We start from the raw sequence: 20779 nt of genomic DNA, 5'->3' as shown, positions 1-20779 counted from the left end.
CGTCCTGACGATTGGTCACCGGTGTCAACGCGCCCGGGGATCACTCGCTCGGTCGGTCGCTCAGTCGGTCGCTCGCTCGATCGATCGATCGCTGGGGTTTGAATGTCCCCCCGCGTTCGTGTCGCCCGCGCACTTGCTCGTCCGTCCGTCCGTCCGCGCGTGTGCTCCTCGTCGGCGTGTGCCCGTTTCCGTGCTCCCGTGCGTGTGTCCACACACGTGTGTCTACACACGTGTGTGGACACACGTGTGTCTACACGTGTAGACACACAAGTGTGTCCACGTGTCCGCGCATCCATGCCTGTCTCCATGCTCGTGTCCGTGCGTGCGTGTGTATGTGTGTGTGTGTGCGTTCGTTGTGTACGGGTGTCCGCTTGTCCGCGTGTGTCGGTGTGTCCGCGTGTGTCCGCGTGTCCGCGTGTGTCGGTGTGTCCGCGTGTGTCCGCGTGTCCGCGTGTGTCGGCGCGTCTCCACGTCCGTTGCGTCGCGACGTGCCGCCGCCAGGTGTCGAGCGGCGAGCGGAACCGCTCGGTGGACGTGCGGAACGAGACGCGGCGCTGGGCTCGTGTCGACGGCCTGGAGCCGGCCACGCGCTACGCCGTGTGGGTGGCGGCCTACACCGACACGCCGGCCGCGGGCCTCGCCGGGCCGCCCGTCTCCGTGCTCACGCCGCAGGCAGGTGGGTGCGGCCGCTGGGCACGCGACGGCCAAAAGGCCGTCACCCCCCGCAAGGCCGTCGGGGGCCGGGCGTCCGTTAGCGAGCGGCGTCACCACCTGTGAAGGCCGGCACCGCACACGTCGGGGGGGGGGGGGTGGGTGGGCAGCGCCGCGCCCGGCCGCCTTTGTTTCCCCAGTGGGCGATGTTTACTACACACACCGCACCAGGTACTCATTTGAGGCTGAGTCGACCTAGGGGAAGCCCAGGAAGCAGTTCAGATGATCGTCACCGGTGGTGGCCGTGAGCGGGAAAGCGAACTTGGGTTGCCGGGTTCGTAGCGCAGCGTAGCGCTAACCGCCACGCACACACGCACGTACAGTACCTACGCACAATTGCACTTACCTACGCACACACACACGCGCACACACACGCGCGTACCTACACACACACACGTGCACCTACACACACACACGTGCACACACACACACGTTCACACACACACATTCACACACATGCACACACGTGCACACGCACACGTTCACACACGCACACGTTCACACACACACGCACACGTTCACACACACACACGCGCACGTTCACACACACACACGTTCACACACACGCGCACGTTCACACACACGCGCACGTTCACACACACGCGCACACACACACACAGAAAGCCACCGACGTCCCCGGGGCGTCGTCGAAGCCGACACTCGGTAACTCGACCGCGGTGCGGAGAGTGGCAACATCGCCCCCATTGCATCTCCTCGTCCTCGCCACTCTCATGGGGTGACGGGGAGCCTGGTTGGGGGGGGGGCGTATTGATTTTAATATTCTCTTGCTGGTGTTCAAGGGCTTCAAGGTTCTTAGCCTGGGGTGCATCTCCCTGGAGGGTGCGAGGTGCCCTGTCTGGGGAAGCGGGGACATGGTCAGATTCTTTTTTTCACAATATGATTCATCGAAACATATAAAGTCATGGCAACGTGAGCACGCAGCTCACTTCGTTTCATCAACCCCCCCTATGTGGTTATTAACATCGTACTTTTTTTACGCTTGAGAATCAAAGGGGAGCAAGGCTGCAGTAAAGTTTAAGAACTATTGAACTACACTATACACTACACTATACACTACTATACACTACACTATAGACTACACTATAGACTACACTATACTATGCACTATACTATACACTATACTATACACTATACTATACACTACACTATACACTACTATACACTAGACTATACACTACACTATATACTATACACTACACTATACACTACACTATATACTATACACTACACTATACATTATACTATATACTATACACTACACTATACACTACACTATACACTACACTACACTATACACTACACTATACACTACACTATACACTACACTATACACTACACTATACACTACACTATACACTACACTATACACTATACTATACACTACACTATACACTACACTATACACTATACACTACACTATACACTACACTATACACTACCCTATACACTATACACTACACTATACACTAGATTACTATACACTACACTATACACTACACTACTATATATTACACTACTATACACTACACACGACAACACTATACGATACACTATACACTACACTATACACTACACTAGTGGTTCTGAACCTGGGGTGCACTTGGCACCCCCTGGGGAATGCGAGATGCCCTTTCTGGGGGGTGCGAGACATGGCCAGACTTTTTTAGAAGAAACAATCGAAAACACAAATTAAGCACGGGGCAATGTAAGTAACAACTTACTTTGTTTCACCAAATCCTCTATGTAGTTGTAACATTGTACTTTGTTTTTTACTAATGGGCACCAAAGGGGAGCAAGGCCACAGTCAAAGTTAAAAGAACCACTGCACACTTCTACACACTACTACACACTACACTCCAACGAATTATTACTGGCACACTACTACACACTACTACACACTGCACTACACACTACTACGAATTATTACTGGCCAAGACTCGTGAGAGAATCGATCGAAATTGAGAAGAATTCAAATAATTTCAACCGCTGTGATATCTACAGACTCGGCGCAGCCTGGAAGTGTATTCATAAGTAATACACATTGCAATTCCTTACAGGTGAGTCACATCCTAAGTGGCTGATTACTGATCTATTACATAATATCATACACCGCCACTGCCACCTCCGCCTCTGATTTCAAATCCTGATGGGGTTCAACAATGATGACATCATCATCCTGCACTATTTAAGATCGGAAGCAGGTGGATGGCTTCCCTAGTCTGGCAAATCGCCCGAAGATTCTGGATGTAATTACCAGCGAAACGTCATCCTGCTCAAATTGTAAATGTCGTGGATCCACTCTTCACCACACCGGTGGGCTGAAGTTGTGAACTATTTGTCTTTTTCTTCTTTGGTTCTTTCGGTAAAGTCACGTAGAATGAGAATAAAATAATAAATTGATAAAATAAAATAACACAATAATATTCAATAATAATAATATTCTGAGAATATTTGGCGTCTTCTGGTCCAACACCAGTGGAGACGAGGCTCTAAGAAAAGCTGTCTCGGGTGTGGACCAATCAAATTCAAGGACAGTGCATATTATTATCAGATTTGTCTCTTTTGTTTGCATTTTGACTGCTTGTGTTGTGGTTATTGCAAACATGATGCCTTGAATAATGGTGTCAGTTTTTGTGCCAGTTAAAAGGGTAAAACCTATTACTATATCCACTATTGTCTTGATTTGAAGCTTTCGTGACTGCAGGAATCCATACTCTTTGGTTCTGTTCGGTAGAGTCACGTAGGTAGAAAATTTGATCCTGCGACTCTCCGAGTTGCATTATTAGGTTGGATGTCTGTGTATTGACGGGCTTGATGTCCTTCCCGCTCAGCCACCGATGCTGCTATCCTCTCACAAAACAATAGCCACTTCCACAGCCTCAGGCAGACCATCTCTAGCCCCCGCCGCCCTCTTACCCTTGAGGCTGCACCCATCTCAGGCCTACATAAGGCCTTGTTCCAGTAGCTTTCACTCTCTCTCTCACCTGAAGACGGTCGCCTGTGTTGCGATCGAAACGTCGTGATCTTTTACTAATTTTCTATCTACGTGACCTTACCGAAAGAACCAAAGAGTCACTGTGCACTATACATGACCTTAAATGGACTTCTTGCATCCTCCCTACACTCGTGACCTCCTCCAGCCGTACACCGCATGGAGGTCGTGAAGATCCTCAGAGTGTGCATCGCTCACCGTTCCCCACGGTCGCTCGGCTTCACCCACGGCGGGGCGGTGCCGCGGTGCCTTTGCCACCGTGGCACCGGGACGAGCTCCCCGTTTCCGCCCCCCCCCCCCACACCCCCCTTGGAGGTCAGAGATGCATCGTCAAATGTCGACTTAAAAACTAAAATGGCCCTTAGTCTTCTCTCTCTCTTCGGTTAATGTCGGAAACGTCTCTCTTACCCCTTTCCTTTCCTCGGCCGATGCCAAGCAACTTTTGTCCGTCTTTTTCCACGCATGACAATTCATGAATTGGACGAGCGTGAATTATCATTATCGCTCGTGATTATCATTCCCCTTGTTCTCGAGAGGGCCACTACCAACCCAACCACCCACAACTCTGCGGGGGTAGAACTGTGGACCCACAGACTCACGTAGAGACCCATAGACTCACATCGAGACCCACAGACTCGCATAGAGACCCGTAGACTCACATAGAGACCCTTAGACTCACATAGAGACCCTTAGACTCACATAGACCCATAGACTCACATAGAGACCCACAGACTCACAGAGACCCACAGACTCACATAGAGAACCACAGACTCACATAGACCCACAGAGACCCACAAATTCAAAGAGACCCATAGACTTGCATAGAGACCTATAGACTCACATAGAGATCCACAGACTCCAATAGAAACCTATAGACTCACATAAAGACCCATAGACTTGCGTAGAGACCAACAGACTCACATAGAGACCCATAGACTCGCATAGAGACCCATAGACTCGCATAGAGACCCATAGACTCACATAGAGACCCACAGACTCCAATAGAAACCCATAGACTCACACAAAGACCCATAGACTCACATAGACCAATAGACTCACATAGATCCATAGACTTGTGTAGAGACCGATAGACTCACATAGAGACCCACAGAGACCCACAGAGACCCACAAATTCAAAGAGACTCATAGACTCACATAGAGACCCACAGACTCACATAGAGACCCATAGACTTTCATAGAGACCCATAGACTTTCATAGAGACCCATAGACTTTCATAGAGACACATAGACTTTCATAGAGACCCATAGACTTACGTGATGGAACCTGACTTAAGAGCTCCTTAGCGCACAGGGCACTTCAAAATAAACTTAAACTAAACTGGAACACAGAGAATCACATAGAGAATCCTACAGACTACCATAGAGACCCTACAGGCTGATCAGTGGAGAGGATTTGGCCAATCAGTGGAGAGAAGTAGGCCGATAAGTGGAGAGGAGTTGGCCGATCAGTGGAGAGGAGTTGGCCGATCAGTGGAGATGAGTTGGCCAATCAGTGGAGAGGAGTTGGCCGATAAGTGGAGAGGAGTTGGCCGATCAGTGGAGAGGAGTTGGCCAATCAGTGGAGAGGAATTGGCCGATCAGTGGAGATGAGTTGGCCAATCAGTGGAGAGGAGTTGGCCAATCAGTGGAGAGGAATTGGCCGATCAGTGGAGAGAAGTTGGCCGATCGGTGGCGAGTTCACCGATCGGCGAAGAGGAGTTCGCCGATGGGTGGAGAGTTTGCGATCAGTGAGTTTGCGATCAGTGGAAAGTTCGTTGATTGGTGGAAAGTTCGCCGATCGGTGGAGAGGAGCTTGCGAGTCGCGACCCCGGGTGGCGGCGATTCCTGCACAGTAACGCATCGTGCAGAAGTACCGTGCACCACTCTAAACCGCACCCCGCCCACGATCGCAAATCTTTCTTCATCCCGGGGGAATCCGATGAGCTGCGAAGCTCTTGTTCACGCACGTCCAGCCAGTTTCACGGACGTCCTCCGACTGGGCCGCGGAGGAATACACGCGCCGTCGTCGTCATCATCATCATAATCGTCGTCGCCGTTCACGGTGAGCAAACGTTTTTTTTTTAGTTGCTTCTTATTCAAACTGCGTTGGACGAAAGGCGGCGGTGACCCCAGCGTGTAGGAGCCAAGCCCGTGACCTCCGACCCCTGCGGCACCACCTCCCCCCCCACCCTTCCCCGGCAGCCCCCGTGGACGCCCCCACGCTACTGGCGCCCGAGCTGCTGGCCGACTCGGTGACGCGGCTGCGGCTGGCGTTCTCGGCGCCGGCGCGGCCCAACGACACAGCCCTGGCGTACCAGGTGTCGGTGCGAGAAGTGGGGGGCGCCGCGGGAGGGGAATCGGGGGGGGGCTCCTCCTCCTCGTCGTCCCCCGCCGTGGTGCAGAACGTGACGGCGCTGGCGCAGAGCGACCGGCTGCAGGCGGAGGTGCTCGGCCTCAAGGGCGGGCGCAACTACAGCCTCGCGGTGAGCTCGCTCGCTCGCACGCTCAGTCACTCGTTCAATCGCTCGCTCGCTCGCTCACTCGTTCGTCCACTCGCACGCTCGTTGACTCATTAGCTCTCTCACTCGCTCGCTCTCTCACTCGCTCGCTATCTCACTCGCTCTCTCACTCGCTCGCTCTCTCGCTCGCTCTCTCACTCGCACTCTCACTCGCTCGCTCTCTCACTCGCTCTCTCACTCGCTCGCTCTCTCGCTCGCTCTCTCGCTCGCTCTCTCACTCGCGCACTCGTTGACTCATTAGCTCTCTCACTAGATCGCTCTCTCGCTCGCTCTCTCGCTCGCTCGTTGACTCATTCGCTCTCACACTCGATCGCTCTCTCTCTCACTCGTTCGTTGACTCATTCGCTCTCACACTCGATCGCTCTCTCACTCGCTCGCTCGTTGACTCATTCGCTCTCACACTCGATCGCTCTCTCACTCGCTCGCTCGTTGACTCATTCGCTCTCACACTCGATCGCTCTCTCACTCGCTCGCTCACTTGCTCACTCTCTTCCTAGCTCGCTTACTCGCTCTCTCACTCGCTCGCTTACTCACTCGCTCGTTCACTCATTCGCTCGCTCTCTCACTAGTTCTTTTACTCATTCACTCACTCGCTCACGCTGTCAGTCGCTAATTTACTCACTCGCTCACTGACTCTCTCACCGACTAGCTCGCTTACTCGCTCACTCGCTCACATGGTCAGTCACATGGTCAGTCACTCGCTTACTCGCTCACTCGCTCACATGGTCTGTCACTAACTTACTCACTCACATGGTGTGTCACTCACTCAGTCACTCGCTAACTTACTCACTCACATTGTCTGTCACTCACTCAGTGACTCACTAACTTACTCACTCACATGGTCTGTCACTCACTAACTTACTCACTCACATGGTGTGTCACTCACTCAGTCACTCGCTAACTTACTCACTCACATGGTCTGTCACTCACTCAGTCACTCACGTACTCACTCACCCGCTCACATGGTCTGTCACTCACTCAGTCACTCACTAACTTACTCACTCACATGGTCTGTCACTCACTCAGTCACTCACTTACTCGCTCACATGGCCTGTCACTCGCTCACTCGCTCGCTCGTTCACTCAATTGGCTCTCCACAGTCGCTCCTCACCCTCACCGCGCTCACCATTCCGCCGTGTGTAGGTGCGTGCGGTGAACGGGGCGGGTCCTGGGCCCTGGTCCGGTGAGAGAGTGGTGAGCACGGGCATCATGGGTGAGTGCCGCACAGGGGAATTTGACCACTCACCACTCGTTCACTGCTCACTGCTCACTCTCTCACCACTTGCCACTCGCTCACTGCTCACCACTGACTCACTGCTCACCACTCAATCACTCCTCACCACTCACTCACTGCTTACCAACCACTCACTGCTCACCACTCACTGCTCACCACTCACTGCTCACTACTCATCACTCACTCACTACTCATCATTCACTCACTACTCATCACTCACTCACTACTCACTGATTACCACTCGCTCACCACTCACTGCTCACCACTCACTCACTACTCATTACTCACTCACTGCTCACCATTCACTCACCACTCGCTCACTTTTGTCTGTGTTGTGGTAGTGGTTATTATTGTGGTGGTGGTTGTTGAAGTTGTTGTCGTGGTGGTTGTTGAAGTTGTTGTGGTGGTGGTTGACGTTGTTTTTGTGATGATGGTTAAAGTTCTTGTCGTGGTGGTTGTTGAAGTAGTTGTCGTGGTGGTGGTTGAAGTTGTTTTTGTGGTGGTGGTTGAAGTTGTTGTGGTGATGATTGTTGTTAAAGTTGTTGTCGTGGTGGTTGTTGAAGTTGTTGTCGTGGTGGTGGTTGAAGTTATTGTTGTGGTGATGGTTGTTGTTAAAGTTGTCGTGGTGGTGGTTGAAGTTATTGTTGTGGTGATGGTTGTTGTTAAAGTTGTCGTGGTGGTGGTTGAAGTTGTTGTTGTGGTGATGGTTGTTATTAAAGTTGTTGTCGTGGTGGTTGTTGAAGTTGTTGTTGTGGTGATGGTTGTTAAAGTTGTCGTGGTGGTGGTTGAAGTTGTTGTCGTGGTGGTGGTTGAAGTTGTTGTCGTGGTGGTTGAAGTTGTTGTTGTGGTGGTGGTTGAAGTTGTTTTTGTGGTGATGGTTGTTGTTAAAGTTGTTGTGGTTGAAATTGTTGTCGTGGTTGTTGTTAAAGTTGTTGTCGTGGTGGTGGTTAAAGTTGTTGTCGTGGTGGTTGTTAAAGTTGTTGTCGTGGTGGTGGTTAAAGTTGTTGTCGTGGTGGTTGTTAAAGTTGTTGTCGTGGTGGTTGTTAAAGTTGTTGTCGTGGTGGTGGTTAAAGTTGTTGTCGTGGTGGTGGTTAAAGTTGTTGTCGTGGTGGTTGTTAAAGTTGTTGTCGTGGTGGTGGTTAAAGTTGTTGTCGTGGTGGTTGTTGAAGTTGTTGTCGTGGTGGTGGTTGAAGTTGTTGTTGTGGTGATGGTTGTTGTTAAAGTTGTTGTCGTGGTGGTTGTTGAAGTTGTTGTCGTGGTGGTGGTTGAAGTTGTTGTTGTGGTGATGATTGTTGTTAAAGTTGTTGTCGTGGTGGTGGTTAAAGTTGTTGTCGTGGTGGTGGTTGAAGTTGTTGTTGTGGTAATGATTGTTGTTAAAGTTGTTGTCGTGGTGGTTGTTGAAGTTATTGTTGTGGTGGTGGTTGAAGTTGTTGTTGTGGTGATGATTGTTGTTAAAGTTGTTGTCGTGGTGGTTGTTGAAGTTATTGTTGTGGTGGTTGTTGAAGTTGTTGTCGTGGTGGTGGTTGAAGTTGTTGTTGTGGTGATGATTGTTGTTAAAGTTGTTGTCGTGGTGGTGGTTAAAGTTGTTGTCGTGGTGGTGGTTGAAGTTGTTGTTGTGGTAATGATTGTTGTTAAAGTTGTTGTCGTGGTAATGGTTGTTGTTAAAGTTGTTGTCGTGGTGGTGGTTGTCGTTGTGCCCCCCCCCCCAGCCCCGCCGGTGCCGCTGGGGTTGCCCGTGGTGGCGCGCCGTGCCGACGGCTCCCGCGCCGTCACGGCCGACACGGTGGCGCTCGCCGCTCCGGGTTGCCTCTTCAGCGACGAGCATGGCCCCCTCGCACACATCCACACCATCGTGCTGGAGGCCGGGGGTAGGGGGCACGGGGGGGGCACGGGGGGCACGGGGGGGGGCATGGGGGGGGCACGGGGGGGGACACGGGGGGGGCACGGGGGGAGACACGGGGGGGCACGGGGGGCACGGGGGGCACGGGGGGGGCACGGGGGGGGACACGGGGGGGCACGGGGGGGGCACGTGGGAAGGACACGGGGGAAGGACAAGGGGGGGGAGGGGGACACGGGGGGGCACGGAGGGGGGGGCACGGGGACACGGTCGGTGAGATTCAGGAGGGACACGGGGGAGACATGGGGGGGGCAGACAGTGGGGACACGTGGGAGACAGTGGGGACACGTGGGAGACATGGGGGAGACACAGGAAGGACACGGGGGGAGACACCAGGGGGGGGAGGGAGACAGTGGGGACACGTGGGAGACAGTGGGGACACGTGAGAGACAGTGGGGACACGTGGGAGACAGTGGGGACACGTGGGAGACAGTGGGGACACGTGGGAGACAGTGGGGACACGTGGGAGACAGTGGGGACACGTGGGAGACAGTGGGGACACGTGGGAGACACATGGACCCTCACCGGGCGACATGTCCCCCCCCCCCTCCCATCCCCCCAGCCGTAGCGGACGAGCCGCTGGCTACGTGGCACGAGGCCTACTTTGGCCAGCGGCCGCGCCCGTACGTGGCCACCGCAGAGGCCGTGGCGACCGCCTGCCGGGCCCAGCGGGGGTGGGCCCAGCAGGGGAGGGCCCAGCGGGCCACCGAGCCCGTCCTCGTCGTGGGAGGCGACCAGACGTGCCGGCAGAAGGCACGCACCGACCAGGTGTGCAACGGGCCGCTCAAGCCCGGGAGAGCTTACCTGTGAGTGGGGGGCAGGGAGGGGGACATTCACCCTCGTGCACTCGCCCAGAACACTCACCTGTACACTCACCTCCACACTCATACACTCACCTGTACACTCACCTGTACACTCACCTCCACACTCATACACTCACCTATACACTCACCTGTACACTCATACACTCACCTGTACACTCACCTGTACACTCACCTCCACACTCATACACTCATACACTCACCTGTACACTCACCTGTACACTCACCTCCACACTCATACACTCACCTGTACACTCACCTCCACACTCATACACTCACCTGTACACTCACCTCCACACTCATACACTCACCTGTACACTCACCTGTACACTCACCTGCACACTCATACACTCACCTGTACACTCACTTCCACACTCACCTGTACACTCACCTGTACACTCATACACTCACCTGTACACTATGTGGTGGATTGTTAACGACACGTACATTTTGCGCGACGATCTAACCCAACAAAAACAACGTCATCATGAATAATATAAGAACCGGAATATTTTACGTATGCTGCACGAGGAATCCGATGAGCTACGAAGCTCTTTACTCACACGATGTCCGTTAGGGACACGGGGTCAGAACGTCACAACGACAAACGCAGAGTACAAAACGGCGATGGTAGCGCAGAGTACAAGAACGGTAAAGAAACCGCCCAACACACGCAAGTTAAACCATCTCCATCCTACCAGGATAATCACACTGAGGTATTCACTTATCGGGCATGAAAGCCTCTTCCTGCTCGTCATACCACTACGCGTTGGCCATTTGTTGTCAATCACCGATAGGGGGAGCAGCAGTGGCCACTGCATTTTGATGCCATCAGTAGGTCCATCCCATGTCTATCTAAGCAGTGATGGCATCAGGATGTCTATCCCATGTCTATCTAAGGAGTGATGGCATCAGGATTCCATCCCATGTCTATCCAAGGTGTGATGGCATCAGGATATCCATCCCATGTCTATCTAAGCAGTGATGGCATCAGGAGTCTATCCCATGTCTATCTAAGCAGTGATGGCATCAGGATGTCTATCCCATGTCTATCTAACCAGTGATGGCATCAGGATGTCTATCCCATGTCTATCTAAGCAGTGATGGCATAAGGATGTCTATCCCATGTCTATCTAAGCAGTGATGGCATCAGGATGTCTATCCCATGTCTATCTAAGGAGTGATGGCATCAGGATGTCTATCCCATGTCTATTTAAGCAGTGATGGCATCAGGATGTCTATCCCATGTCTATCTAAGGAGTGATGGCATCAGGATGTCTATCCCATGTCTATCTAAGCAGTGATGGCATCAGGATGTCTATCCCAAGTCTATCTAAGGAGCGATGTTATCATGATGTCCATACCATGTCTATCTAAGGAGTGATGGCATCAGGATGTCTATCCCATGTCTATTTAAGCAGTGATGGCATCAGGATGTCTATCCCATGTCTATCTAAGGAGTGATGGCATCAGGATGTCTATCCCATGTCTATCTAAGGAGTAGTCCCATCAGGATGTCCATCCCATGTCTATCTAAGCAGTGATGGCATCAGGATGTCTATCCCATGTCTATCTAAGGAATGATGGCATCAGGATGTCTATCCCATGTCTATCTAAGGAGTGATCCCATTAGGATGTCTATCCCATGTCTATCTAAGGAGTGATGGTATCAGGATGTCTATCCCATGTCTATCTAAGGAGTGATGGCATCAGGATATCTATCCCATGTCTATCTAAGCAGTGATGTCATCAGGATGTCTATCCCATGTCTATCTAAGCAGTGATGGCATCATGATATCTATCCCATGTCTATCTAAGCAGTGATGCCATCAGGATGTCTATCCCATGTCTATATAAGCAGTGATGGCATCAGGATGTCTATCCCAAGTCTATCTAAGCAGTGATGGTATCAGGATGTCTATCCCATGTCTATCTAAGGAGTGATGGCATCAGGATGTCTATCCCATGTCTATCTAAGCAGTGATGGCATCAGGATATCTATCCCATGTCTATCTAAGCAGTGATGCCATCAGGATGTCTATCCCATGTCTATCCAAGCAGTGATGGCATCAGTAGGTCGATCCCATGTCTATCTAAGGAGTGATGGCATCAGGATATCTATCCCATGTCTATCTAAGGAGTGATGGCATCAGGATATCTATCCCATGTCTATCTAAGGAGTGATGGCACCAGGATGTCTATCCCATGTCTATCCAAGGAGTGATGGCATCAGGATGTCTATCCCATGTCTATCTAAGCAGTGATGGCATCAGTGTGTCTATCCCATGTCTATCTAAGCAGTGATGGCATCAGGATGTCCATCCCATGTCTATCTAAGCAGTGATGGGGTCAGGATGTCCATCCCATGTATATCCAAGGAGTGATGTTATCAGGATGTCTATCCCATGTCTATCTAAACAGTGATGGCATCAGTAGGTCCATCCCATGTCTATCTAAGGAGTGATGCCATAAGGATTTCCTTCGCATGTCTATCTAAGGAGTGATGCCATCAGGATGTCTATCCCATGTCTATCTAAGGAGTGATGCTATCAGCATGACTATCCCATGTCTATATAAGGAGTGATGGCATCAGGATGTCTATCCCATGTCTATCTAAGCAGTGATGGCATCAGGATATCTATCCCATGTCTATCTAAGCAGTGATGCCATCATGATGTCTATCCCATGTCTAACGAAGGAGTGATGGCATCAGGATGTCTATCCCAAGTCTATCAAAGGAAAGATGGCATCACGATGTCTATCCCATGTCTATCTAAGGAGTGATGGCATCAGGATGTCTATCCCATGTCTATCTAAGCAGTGATGGCATCAGGATGTCTATCCCATGTCTATCTAAGGAGTGATGGCATCAGGATATCCATCCCATGTCTATCTAAGCAGTGATGGCATCAGGATGTATATCCCATCTGTATCTAAGCAGTGATGGCATCAGGATATCCATCCCATGTCTATCTAAGCAGTGATGTCATCAGGATATCTATCTCATGTCTATCTAAGGAGTGATGGCATCAGGATGTCCATCCCATGTCTATCTAAGCAGTGATGGCATCAGGATGTCTATCCCATGTCTATCTAAGGAGCGATGTTATCAGGATGTCCATCCCATGTCTATCTAAGGAGTGATGGCATCAGGATGTCCATCCCATGTCTATCTAAGCAGCGATGTTATCAGGATGTCTATCCCATGTCTATCTAAGCAGTGATGGCATCAGGATGTCCATCCCATGTCTATCTAAGCAGTGATGGCATCAGGATGTCCGTCCCGTGTCTATCTAAGCAGTGATGGCATCAGGATATCTATCCCACATCTATCTAAAGAGTGATGGCATCCGGATGTCTATCCCATTTGTATCTAAGCAGTGATGGCATCAGGATATCTATCCCATATCTATCTAAGCAGTGATGGCATCAGTAGGTCTATCTCATGTCTATCTAAGCAGTGATGGCATCAGGATGTCTATCCCATGTCTATCTAAGGAGTGATGGCATCAGTAGGTCTATCCCATGTCTATCTAAGCAGTGATGGCATCAGGATGTCCATCCCATGTCTATCTAAGCAGTGATGGCATCAGGATGTCCGTCCCGTGTCTATCTAAGCAGTGATGGCATCAGGATATCTATCCCACATCTATCTAAAGAGTGATGGCATCCGGATGTCTATCCCATTTGTATCTAAGCAGTGATGGCATCAGGATATCTATCCCATATCTAAGCAGTGATGGCATCAGTAGGTCTATCTCATGTCTATCTAAGCAGTGATGGCATCAGGATGTCTATCCCATGTCTATCTAAGGAGTGATGGCATCAGTAGGTCTATCCCATGTCTATCTAAGCAGTGATGGCATCAGGATGTCCATCCCATGTCTATCTAAGCAGTGATGGCATCAGGATGTCCGTCCCGTGTCTATCTAAGCAGTGATGGCATCAGGATGTCTATCCCATGTCTATCTAAGGAGTGATGGCATCAGTAGGTCTATCCCATGTCTATCTAAGCAGTGATGGCATCAGGATGTCCATCCCATGTCTATCTAAGCAGTGATGGCATCAGGATGTCCGTCCCGTGTCTATCTAAGCAGTGATGGCATCAGGATGTCTATCCCATGTCTATCTAAGCAGTGATGGCATCAGGAGGTCCATCACATGTCTATCTAAGCAGTGATGGCATCAGTAGGTCTATACCATGTCTATCTAAGCAGTGATGGTATCAGGATGTCTATCCCATGTCTATCTAAGGAGTGATGGTATCAGGATGACTATCCCATGTCTAAGCATAGATGGCATCAGGAGTCCATCCCATGTCTATCTAAGCAGTGATGGCATCAGGATGTCTATCCCATGTCTATCTAAGGAGTGATGGTATCAGGATGTCTATCACATGTCTATCTAAGGAGTGATGGCATCAGTAGGTCCATCCCATGTCTATCTAAGGAGTGATGGCATCAGGATGTCCATCCCATGTCTATCTAGGGAGTGATGGCATCAGGATGTCTATCCCATGTCTATCTAAGCAGTGATGGTATCAGGATGTCCATCCCATGTCTATCTAAGGAGTGATGGCATCAGGATGTCTTTCCCATGTCTATCTAAGGAGTGATGGCATCAGGATGTCTATCCTATGTCTATCTAAGGAGTGATGGCATCAGAATGTCTATCCCATGTCTATCTAAGCAATGATGCATCAGGAGTCCATCCCATGTCTATCTAAGGAGTGATGGCATCAGGATGTCTATCCCATGTCTATCTAAGGAGTGATGGCATCAGGATGTCCATCCCATGTCTATCTAAGGAGTGATGGCATCAGGATGTCTATCCCATGTCTATCTAGGCAGTGATGGCATCAAGATGTCTATCCCATGTCTATCTAAGGAGTGACGGCATCAGGATGTCTATCCCATGTCTATCTAAGCAGTGATGGCATCAGTAGGTCTATCCCATGTCTATCTAAGCAGTGATGGCATCAGGAGTCCATTCCATGTCTGTCTAAGCAGTGATGGCATTAGGATGTCTATCCCATGTCTATCTAAGCAGTGATGGCATCAGGATGTCCATCCCATGTCTATCTAAGGAGTGATGGTATCAGGATGTCCATCCCATGTCTATCTAAGCAGTGATGGCATCAGGATGTCTATCCCATGTCTATATAAGGAGTGATGGCATCAGGATGTCTATCCCATGTCTATCTCAGGAGTGATGACATCAGGATATCTATCCCATGTCTCTCTAAGGAGTGATGGCATCAGGATGTCCATCCCATGTCTATCTAAGCAGTGATGGCATCAGGATGTCTATCCCATGTCTATCTAAGCAGTGATGGCATCAGGATGTCTATCCCATGTCTATCTAAGCAGTGATGGCATCAGGATGTCTATCCCATGTCTATCTAAGCAGTGATGGCATCAGGAGGTCTATCCCATGTCTCTCGAAGCAGTGATGGCATCAGTAGGTCTATACCATGTCTATCTAAGCAGTGATGGCATCAGGATGTCTATCCCATGTCTATCTAAGGAGTGATGGTATCAGGATGACTATCCCATGTCTATCTAAGCAGTGATGGCATCAGGAGTCCATCCCATGTCTATCTAAGCAGTGATGGCATCAGGATGTCTATCCCATGTCTATCTAAGGAGTGATGGTATCAGGATGTCTATCCCATGTCTATCTAAGGAGTGATGGCATCAGTAGGTCCATCCCATGTCTATCTAAGCAGTGATGGCATCAGGATGTCCATCCCATGTCTATCTATGGAGTGATGGCATTAGGATGTCTATCCCATGTCTATCTAAGCAGTGATGGTATCAGGATGTCCATCCCTTATCTATCTGATGAGTTATGGCATCAGGATGTCTATCCCATGTCTATCTAAGGAGTGATGGCATCAGGATGTCCATCCCATGTCTATCTAAGCAGTGATGGCATCAGGATGTCTATCCCATGTCTATCTAAGCAATGATGGCATCAGGATGTCTATCCCATGTCTATCTAAGCAGTGATGGCATCAGGATGTCTATCCCATGTCTATCTAAGCAGTGATGGCATCAGGATGTCCATCCCATGTCTATCTAAGGAGTGATGGTATCAGGATGTCCATCCCATGTCTATCTAAGCAGTGATGGCATCAGGATGTCTATCCCATGTCTATCTAAGGAGTGATGGCATCAGGATGTCTATCCCATGTCTATCTCAGGAGTGATGACATCAGGATGTCTATCCCATGTCTATCTAAGGAGTGATGGCATCAGGATGTCCATCCCATGTCTATCTAAGCAGTGATGGCATCAGGATGTCTATCCCATGTCTATCTAAGCAGTGATGGCATCAGGATGTCTATCCCATGTCTATCTAAGCAGTGATGGCATCAGGATGTCTATCCCATGTCTATCTAAGCAGTGATGGCATCAGGAGGTCTATCCCATGTCTATCTAAGCAGTGATGGCATCAGTAGGTCTATACCATGTCTATCTAAGCAGTGATGGCATCAGGATGTCTATCCCATGTCTATCTAAGGAGTGATGGTATCAGGATGACTATCCCATGTCTATCTAAGCAGTGATGGCATCAGGAGTCCATCCCATGTCTATCTAAGGAGTGATGGTATCAGGATGTCTATCCCATGTCTATCTAAGGAGTGATGGCATCAGTAGGTCCATCCCATGTCTATCTAAGCAGTGATGGCATCAGGATGTCCATCCCATGTCTATCTATGGAGTGATGGCATCAGGATGTCTATCCCATGTCTATCTAAGCAGTGATGGTATCAGGATGTCCATCCCATATCTATCTAATGAGTGATGGCATCAGGATGTCTATCCCATGTCTATCTAAGGAGTGATGGCATCAGGATGTCCATCCCATGTCTATCTTAGCAGTGATGGCATCAGGAGTCCATCCCATGTCTATCTAAGCAGTGATGGCATCAGGAGTCCATCCCATGTCTATCTAAGCAGTGATGGCATCAGGTCCATCCCATGTCTATCTAAGCAGTGATGGCATTAGGAGTCCATCCCATGTCTATCTAAGGAGTGATGGCATCAGGATATCTATCCCATGTCTATCTAAGGAGTGATGGCATCAGGATGTCTATCCCATGTCTAACTAAGCAGTGATGGCATCAGGATGTCTATCCCATGTCTATCTAAGCAGTGATGGCATCAGGATGTATCTCCCATGTCTATCTAAGCAGTGATGGCATCAGTAGGTCTATCCCATGTCTATCTAAGCAGAGATGGCATCAGGATGTCTATCCCATGTCTATCTAAGCAGTGATGGCATCAGGATGTCTATCCCATGTCTATCTAAGCAGTGATGGCATCAGCAGTCCATCCCATCCCTCCACTCATCGCTCACGGAAGATGTCCGGCCGAAACGGGGAACCAATCCAGCCTCAAATCACCGTTCTTTACCCGCGAGTTCACGACTCTGGCCCTCCGAGCTCGCAAGGGTGAGGAGTGGCACTGCGCATTCATCACTAGGAGCCGCTGCTGCTGCTGCTGCTGATGATGTCGTTGTTGTTGTTGTTGACGTAATGCATCCCAGGTTCAAGTTTCGAGGCATCAACATCCTGGGACAGTACACGGATTCGCTTTACTCTGAGCGCATCAGCACCCTGGGTGAGTCAGTGCGGTACACGCACTCGCTGTAGTCGGAGCTCATCAGCACGCCGGGTGAGTCAGTGTGGTACACGCACTCGCTGTGGTCGGAGCTCATCAGCACGCCGGGTGAGTCAGTGTGGTACACGCACTCGCTGTAGTCGGAGCTCATCAGCACGCCGGGTGAGTCAGTGTGGTACACGGACTCGCTGTAGTCGGAGCTCATCAGCACCCTGGGTGAGTCAGTGCGGTACACGCACTCGCTGTAGTCGGAGCTCATCAGCACGCCGGGTGAGTCAGTGTGGTACACGCACTCGCTGTAGTCGGAGCTCATCAGCACGCCGGGTGAGTCAGTCCGATACACGGACTCGCTGCAGTCGGAGCTCATCAGCACGCCGGGTGAGTCAGTCTGATACACGGACTCGCTGTAGTCGGAGCTCATCAGCACGCCGGGTGAGTCAGTCCGATACACGGACTCGCTGTGGTCGGAGGTCATCAGCATGCCGGGTGAGTCAGTGCGGTACACGCACTCACAGTAGTCGGAGCTCATCAGCACGCCGGGTGAGTCAGTCTGATACACGGACTCGCTCTGCTCAGAGCTCATCAGCACGCCGGGTGAGTCAGTCTGATACACGCACTCGCTGTCGTCGGAGCTCATCAGCACGCCGGGTGAGTCAGTCTGATACACGGACTCGCTGTAGTCGGAGCTCATCAGCACGCCGGGTGAGTCAGTCTGATACACGCACTCGCTTTACTCTGAGCGCATCAGCACGCCGGGTGAGTCAGTGTGGTACACGCACTCGCTGTCGTCGGAGCTCATCAGCACGCCGGGTGAGTCAGTGCGGTACACGCACTCGCTGTAGTCGGAGCTCATCAGCACGCCGGGTGAGTCAGTGCGGTACACGCACTCGCTGTGGTCGGAGCTCATCAGCACGCCGGGTGAGTCAGTGCAGTACACACACTCGCTGTGGTCGGAGCTCATCAGCACGCCGGGTGAGTCAGTGCAGTACACACACTCGCTGTAGTCGGAGCTCATCAGCATGCCGGGTGAGTCAGTGTAGTACACACACTCGCTGTGGTCGGAGCTCATCAGCACGCCGGGTGAGTCAGTGTGGTACACGCACTCGCTGTGGTCGGAGCTCATCAGCACGCCGGGTGAGTCAGTGTGGTACACGCACTCGCTGTGGTCGGAGCTCATCAGCACGCCGGGTGAGTCAGTGCAGTACACGCACTCGCTGTAGTCGGAGCTCATCAGCACGCCGGGTGAGTCAGTCAGATACACGGACTCTCTCTGCTCAGAGCTCATCAGCACGCCGGGTGAGTCAGCCTGATACACGGACTCGCTGTAGTCGGAGCTCATCAGCACCCTGGGTGAGTCAGTGCGGTACACGCACTCGCTGTAGTCGGAGCTCATCAGCACGCCGGGTGAGTCAGTCTGATACACGGACTCGCTGTAGTCGGAGCTCATCAGCACGCCGAGTGCGTCAGTCTGGTACACGGACTCGCTGTAGTCGGAGCTCATCAGCACGCCGGGTGAGTCACTCTGATACACGCACTCGCTGTAGTCGAAGCTCATCAGCACGCCGGGTGAGTCAGTCCGATACACGGACTCGCTGCGGTCGGAGCTCATCAGCACGCCGGGTGAGTCAGTCCGGTACATGAACTATAATCAACAGCAGAGGAAAAGGTGGACTTTTCCTGGGCGTCCCCTAGGTCGACTCAGCCGTAATTGAGTTCCTTGACTGCCACACCGCCCACCTCAAACACCGCATCATCCCGGCCTTAATAGGCGCTCACCGACAGCACTTGCCCCAACAGTCTGTGCAAGCTACACGGGGAACCTTTGTCTTTGGTTTGTCCTTCATAAGTGCTACTCGTTACTGACAGCACTTGTCCTAACAGACTGTTAAGGCTACACGGGGGACCTTTGTCTTTGGTGCGGCCGTCATAGATGCTTCTACTCGCTGACAGCACTTGCCACAGCAGTCTGTGAAGGCTGCACGGGGGATCTTTGTCTTTGTAGGGGAAGGACTCCCCAGCAGCACCGTGGGGGTCGTTATCGGGGTGACACTCTTCGTCGCATCCCTCATCCTCCTCGTCCTCATGGTCGTCTTCCTCACCAGGTGAGGAGCGGCAACCACCTCACCGCACACTCAACCTCACCCACGACCACAACCTCACCCACGACCAAAACCTCACCCACGACCAAAACCTCACCCACGACCAAAACCTCACCGCATACTCAACCTCACCGCACACTCAACCTCACCCACGACCAAAACCTCACCCACGACCAAAACCTCACCACACACTCAACCTCACCCACGACCAAAACCTCACCCACGACCAAAATCTCACCCACAACAAAAACCTCACCCACGACCAAAACCTCACCACACACTCAACCTCACCCACGACCAAAACCTCACCACACACTCAACCTCACCCACGACCAAAACCTCACCCACGACAAAAACCTCACCCACGACCAAAACCTCACCACACACTCAACCTCACCCACGACCAAAACCTCACCCACGACCAAAACCTCAACCATTACCAAAACCTCACCGCACACTCAACCCCACCGCACACTCAACCTCACCGCACACTCAACCTCACCCACGACCAAAACCTCACCCACGACCAAAACCTCACCCACGACCAAAACCTCACCGCATACTCAACCTCACCGCACACTCAACCTCACCCACGACCAAAACCTCACCCATGACCAAAACCTCACCCACGACCAAAACCTCACCCACAAACAAAAAACCTCACCACAACCGCAGCCTCACCGCAAGCACGGCTACAGGCTTACCACAATCTCACCACAACCAAAACCTCACCACAACCTCGGCAAACAACCGCACCACAACCGCAGGCTCACCGCAAGCACGGCTGCAGGCTTACCACAATCTCACCACAACCAAAACCTCACCACAACCTCGGCAAACAACCGCACCACAACCGC

At 51.3% G+C, this 20779-nt stretch overlaps 1 protein-coding gene across 2 annotated transcripts in view; it reads left to right on the top strand.

The window, feature by feature from the left end:
* Positions 1-20779, top strand: part of LOC116956418 (phosphatidylinositol phosphatase PTPRQ) — a 70008-nt gene that overhangs the window by 24621 nt on the left and 24608 nt on the right. For both annotated transcript variants that reach the window (XM_076054253.1, XM_076054254.1), the window contains exons 17-23: positions 502-676; positions 5927-6207; positions 7387-7456; positions 9187-9345; positions 9937-10180; positions 17750-17823; positions 19826-19925. In XM_076054253.1, coding sequence (XP_075910368.1) covers positions 502-676; positions 5927-6207; positions 7387-7456; positions 9187-9345; positions 9937-10180; positions 17750-17823; positions 19826-19925 — 1103 coding nt within the window. The remainder of the gene's footprint in view (positions 1-501; positions 677-5926; positions 6208-7386; positions 7457-9186; positions 9346-9936; positions 10181-17749; positions 17824-19825; positions 19926-20779) is intronic.

Source organism: Petromyzon marinus, chromosome 65, assembly GCF_048934315.1.
Source record: "Petromyzon marinus isolate PM22_M1 ecotype Great Lakes invasive population chromosome 65, UKy_Petmar_22M1.pri1.0, whole genome shotgun sequence".
NCBI classification, from domain to species: domain Eukaryota; kingdom Metazoa; phylum Chordata; class Hyperoartia; order Petromyzontiformes; family Petromyzontidae; genus Petromyzon; species Petromyzon marinus.
This window is presented reverse-complemented; position numbering and strand designations above follow the sequence as displayed.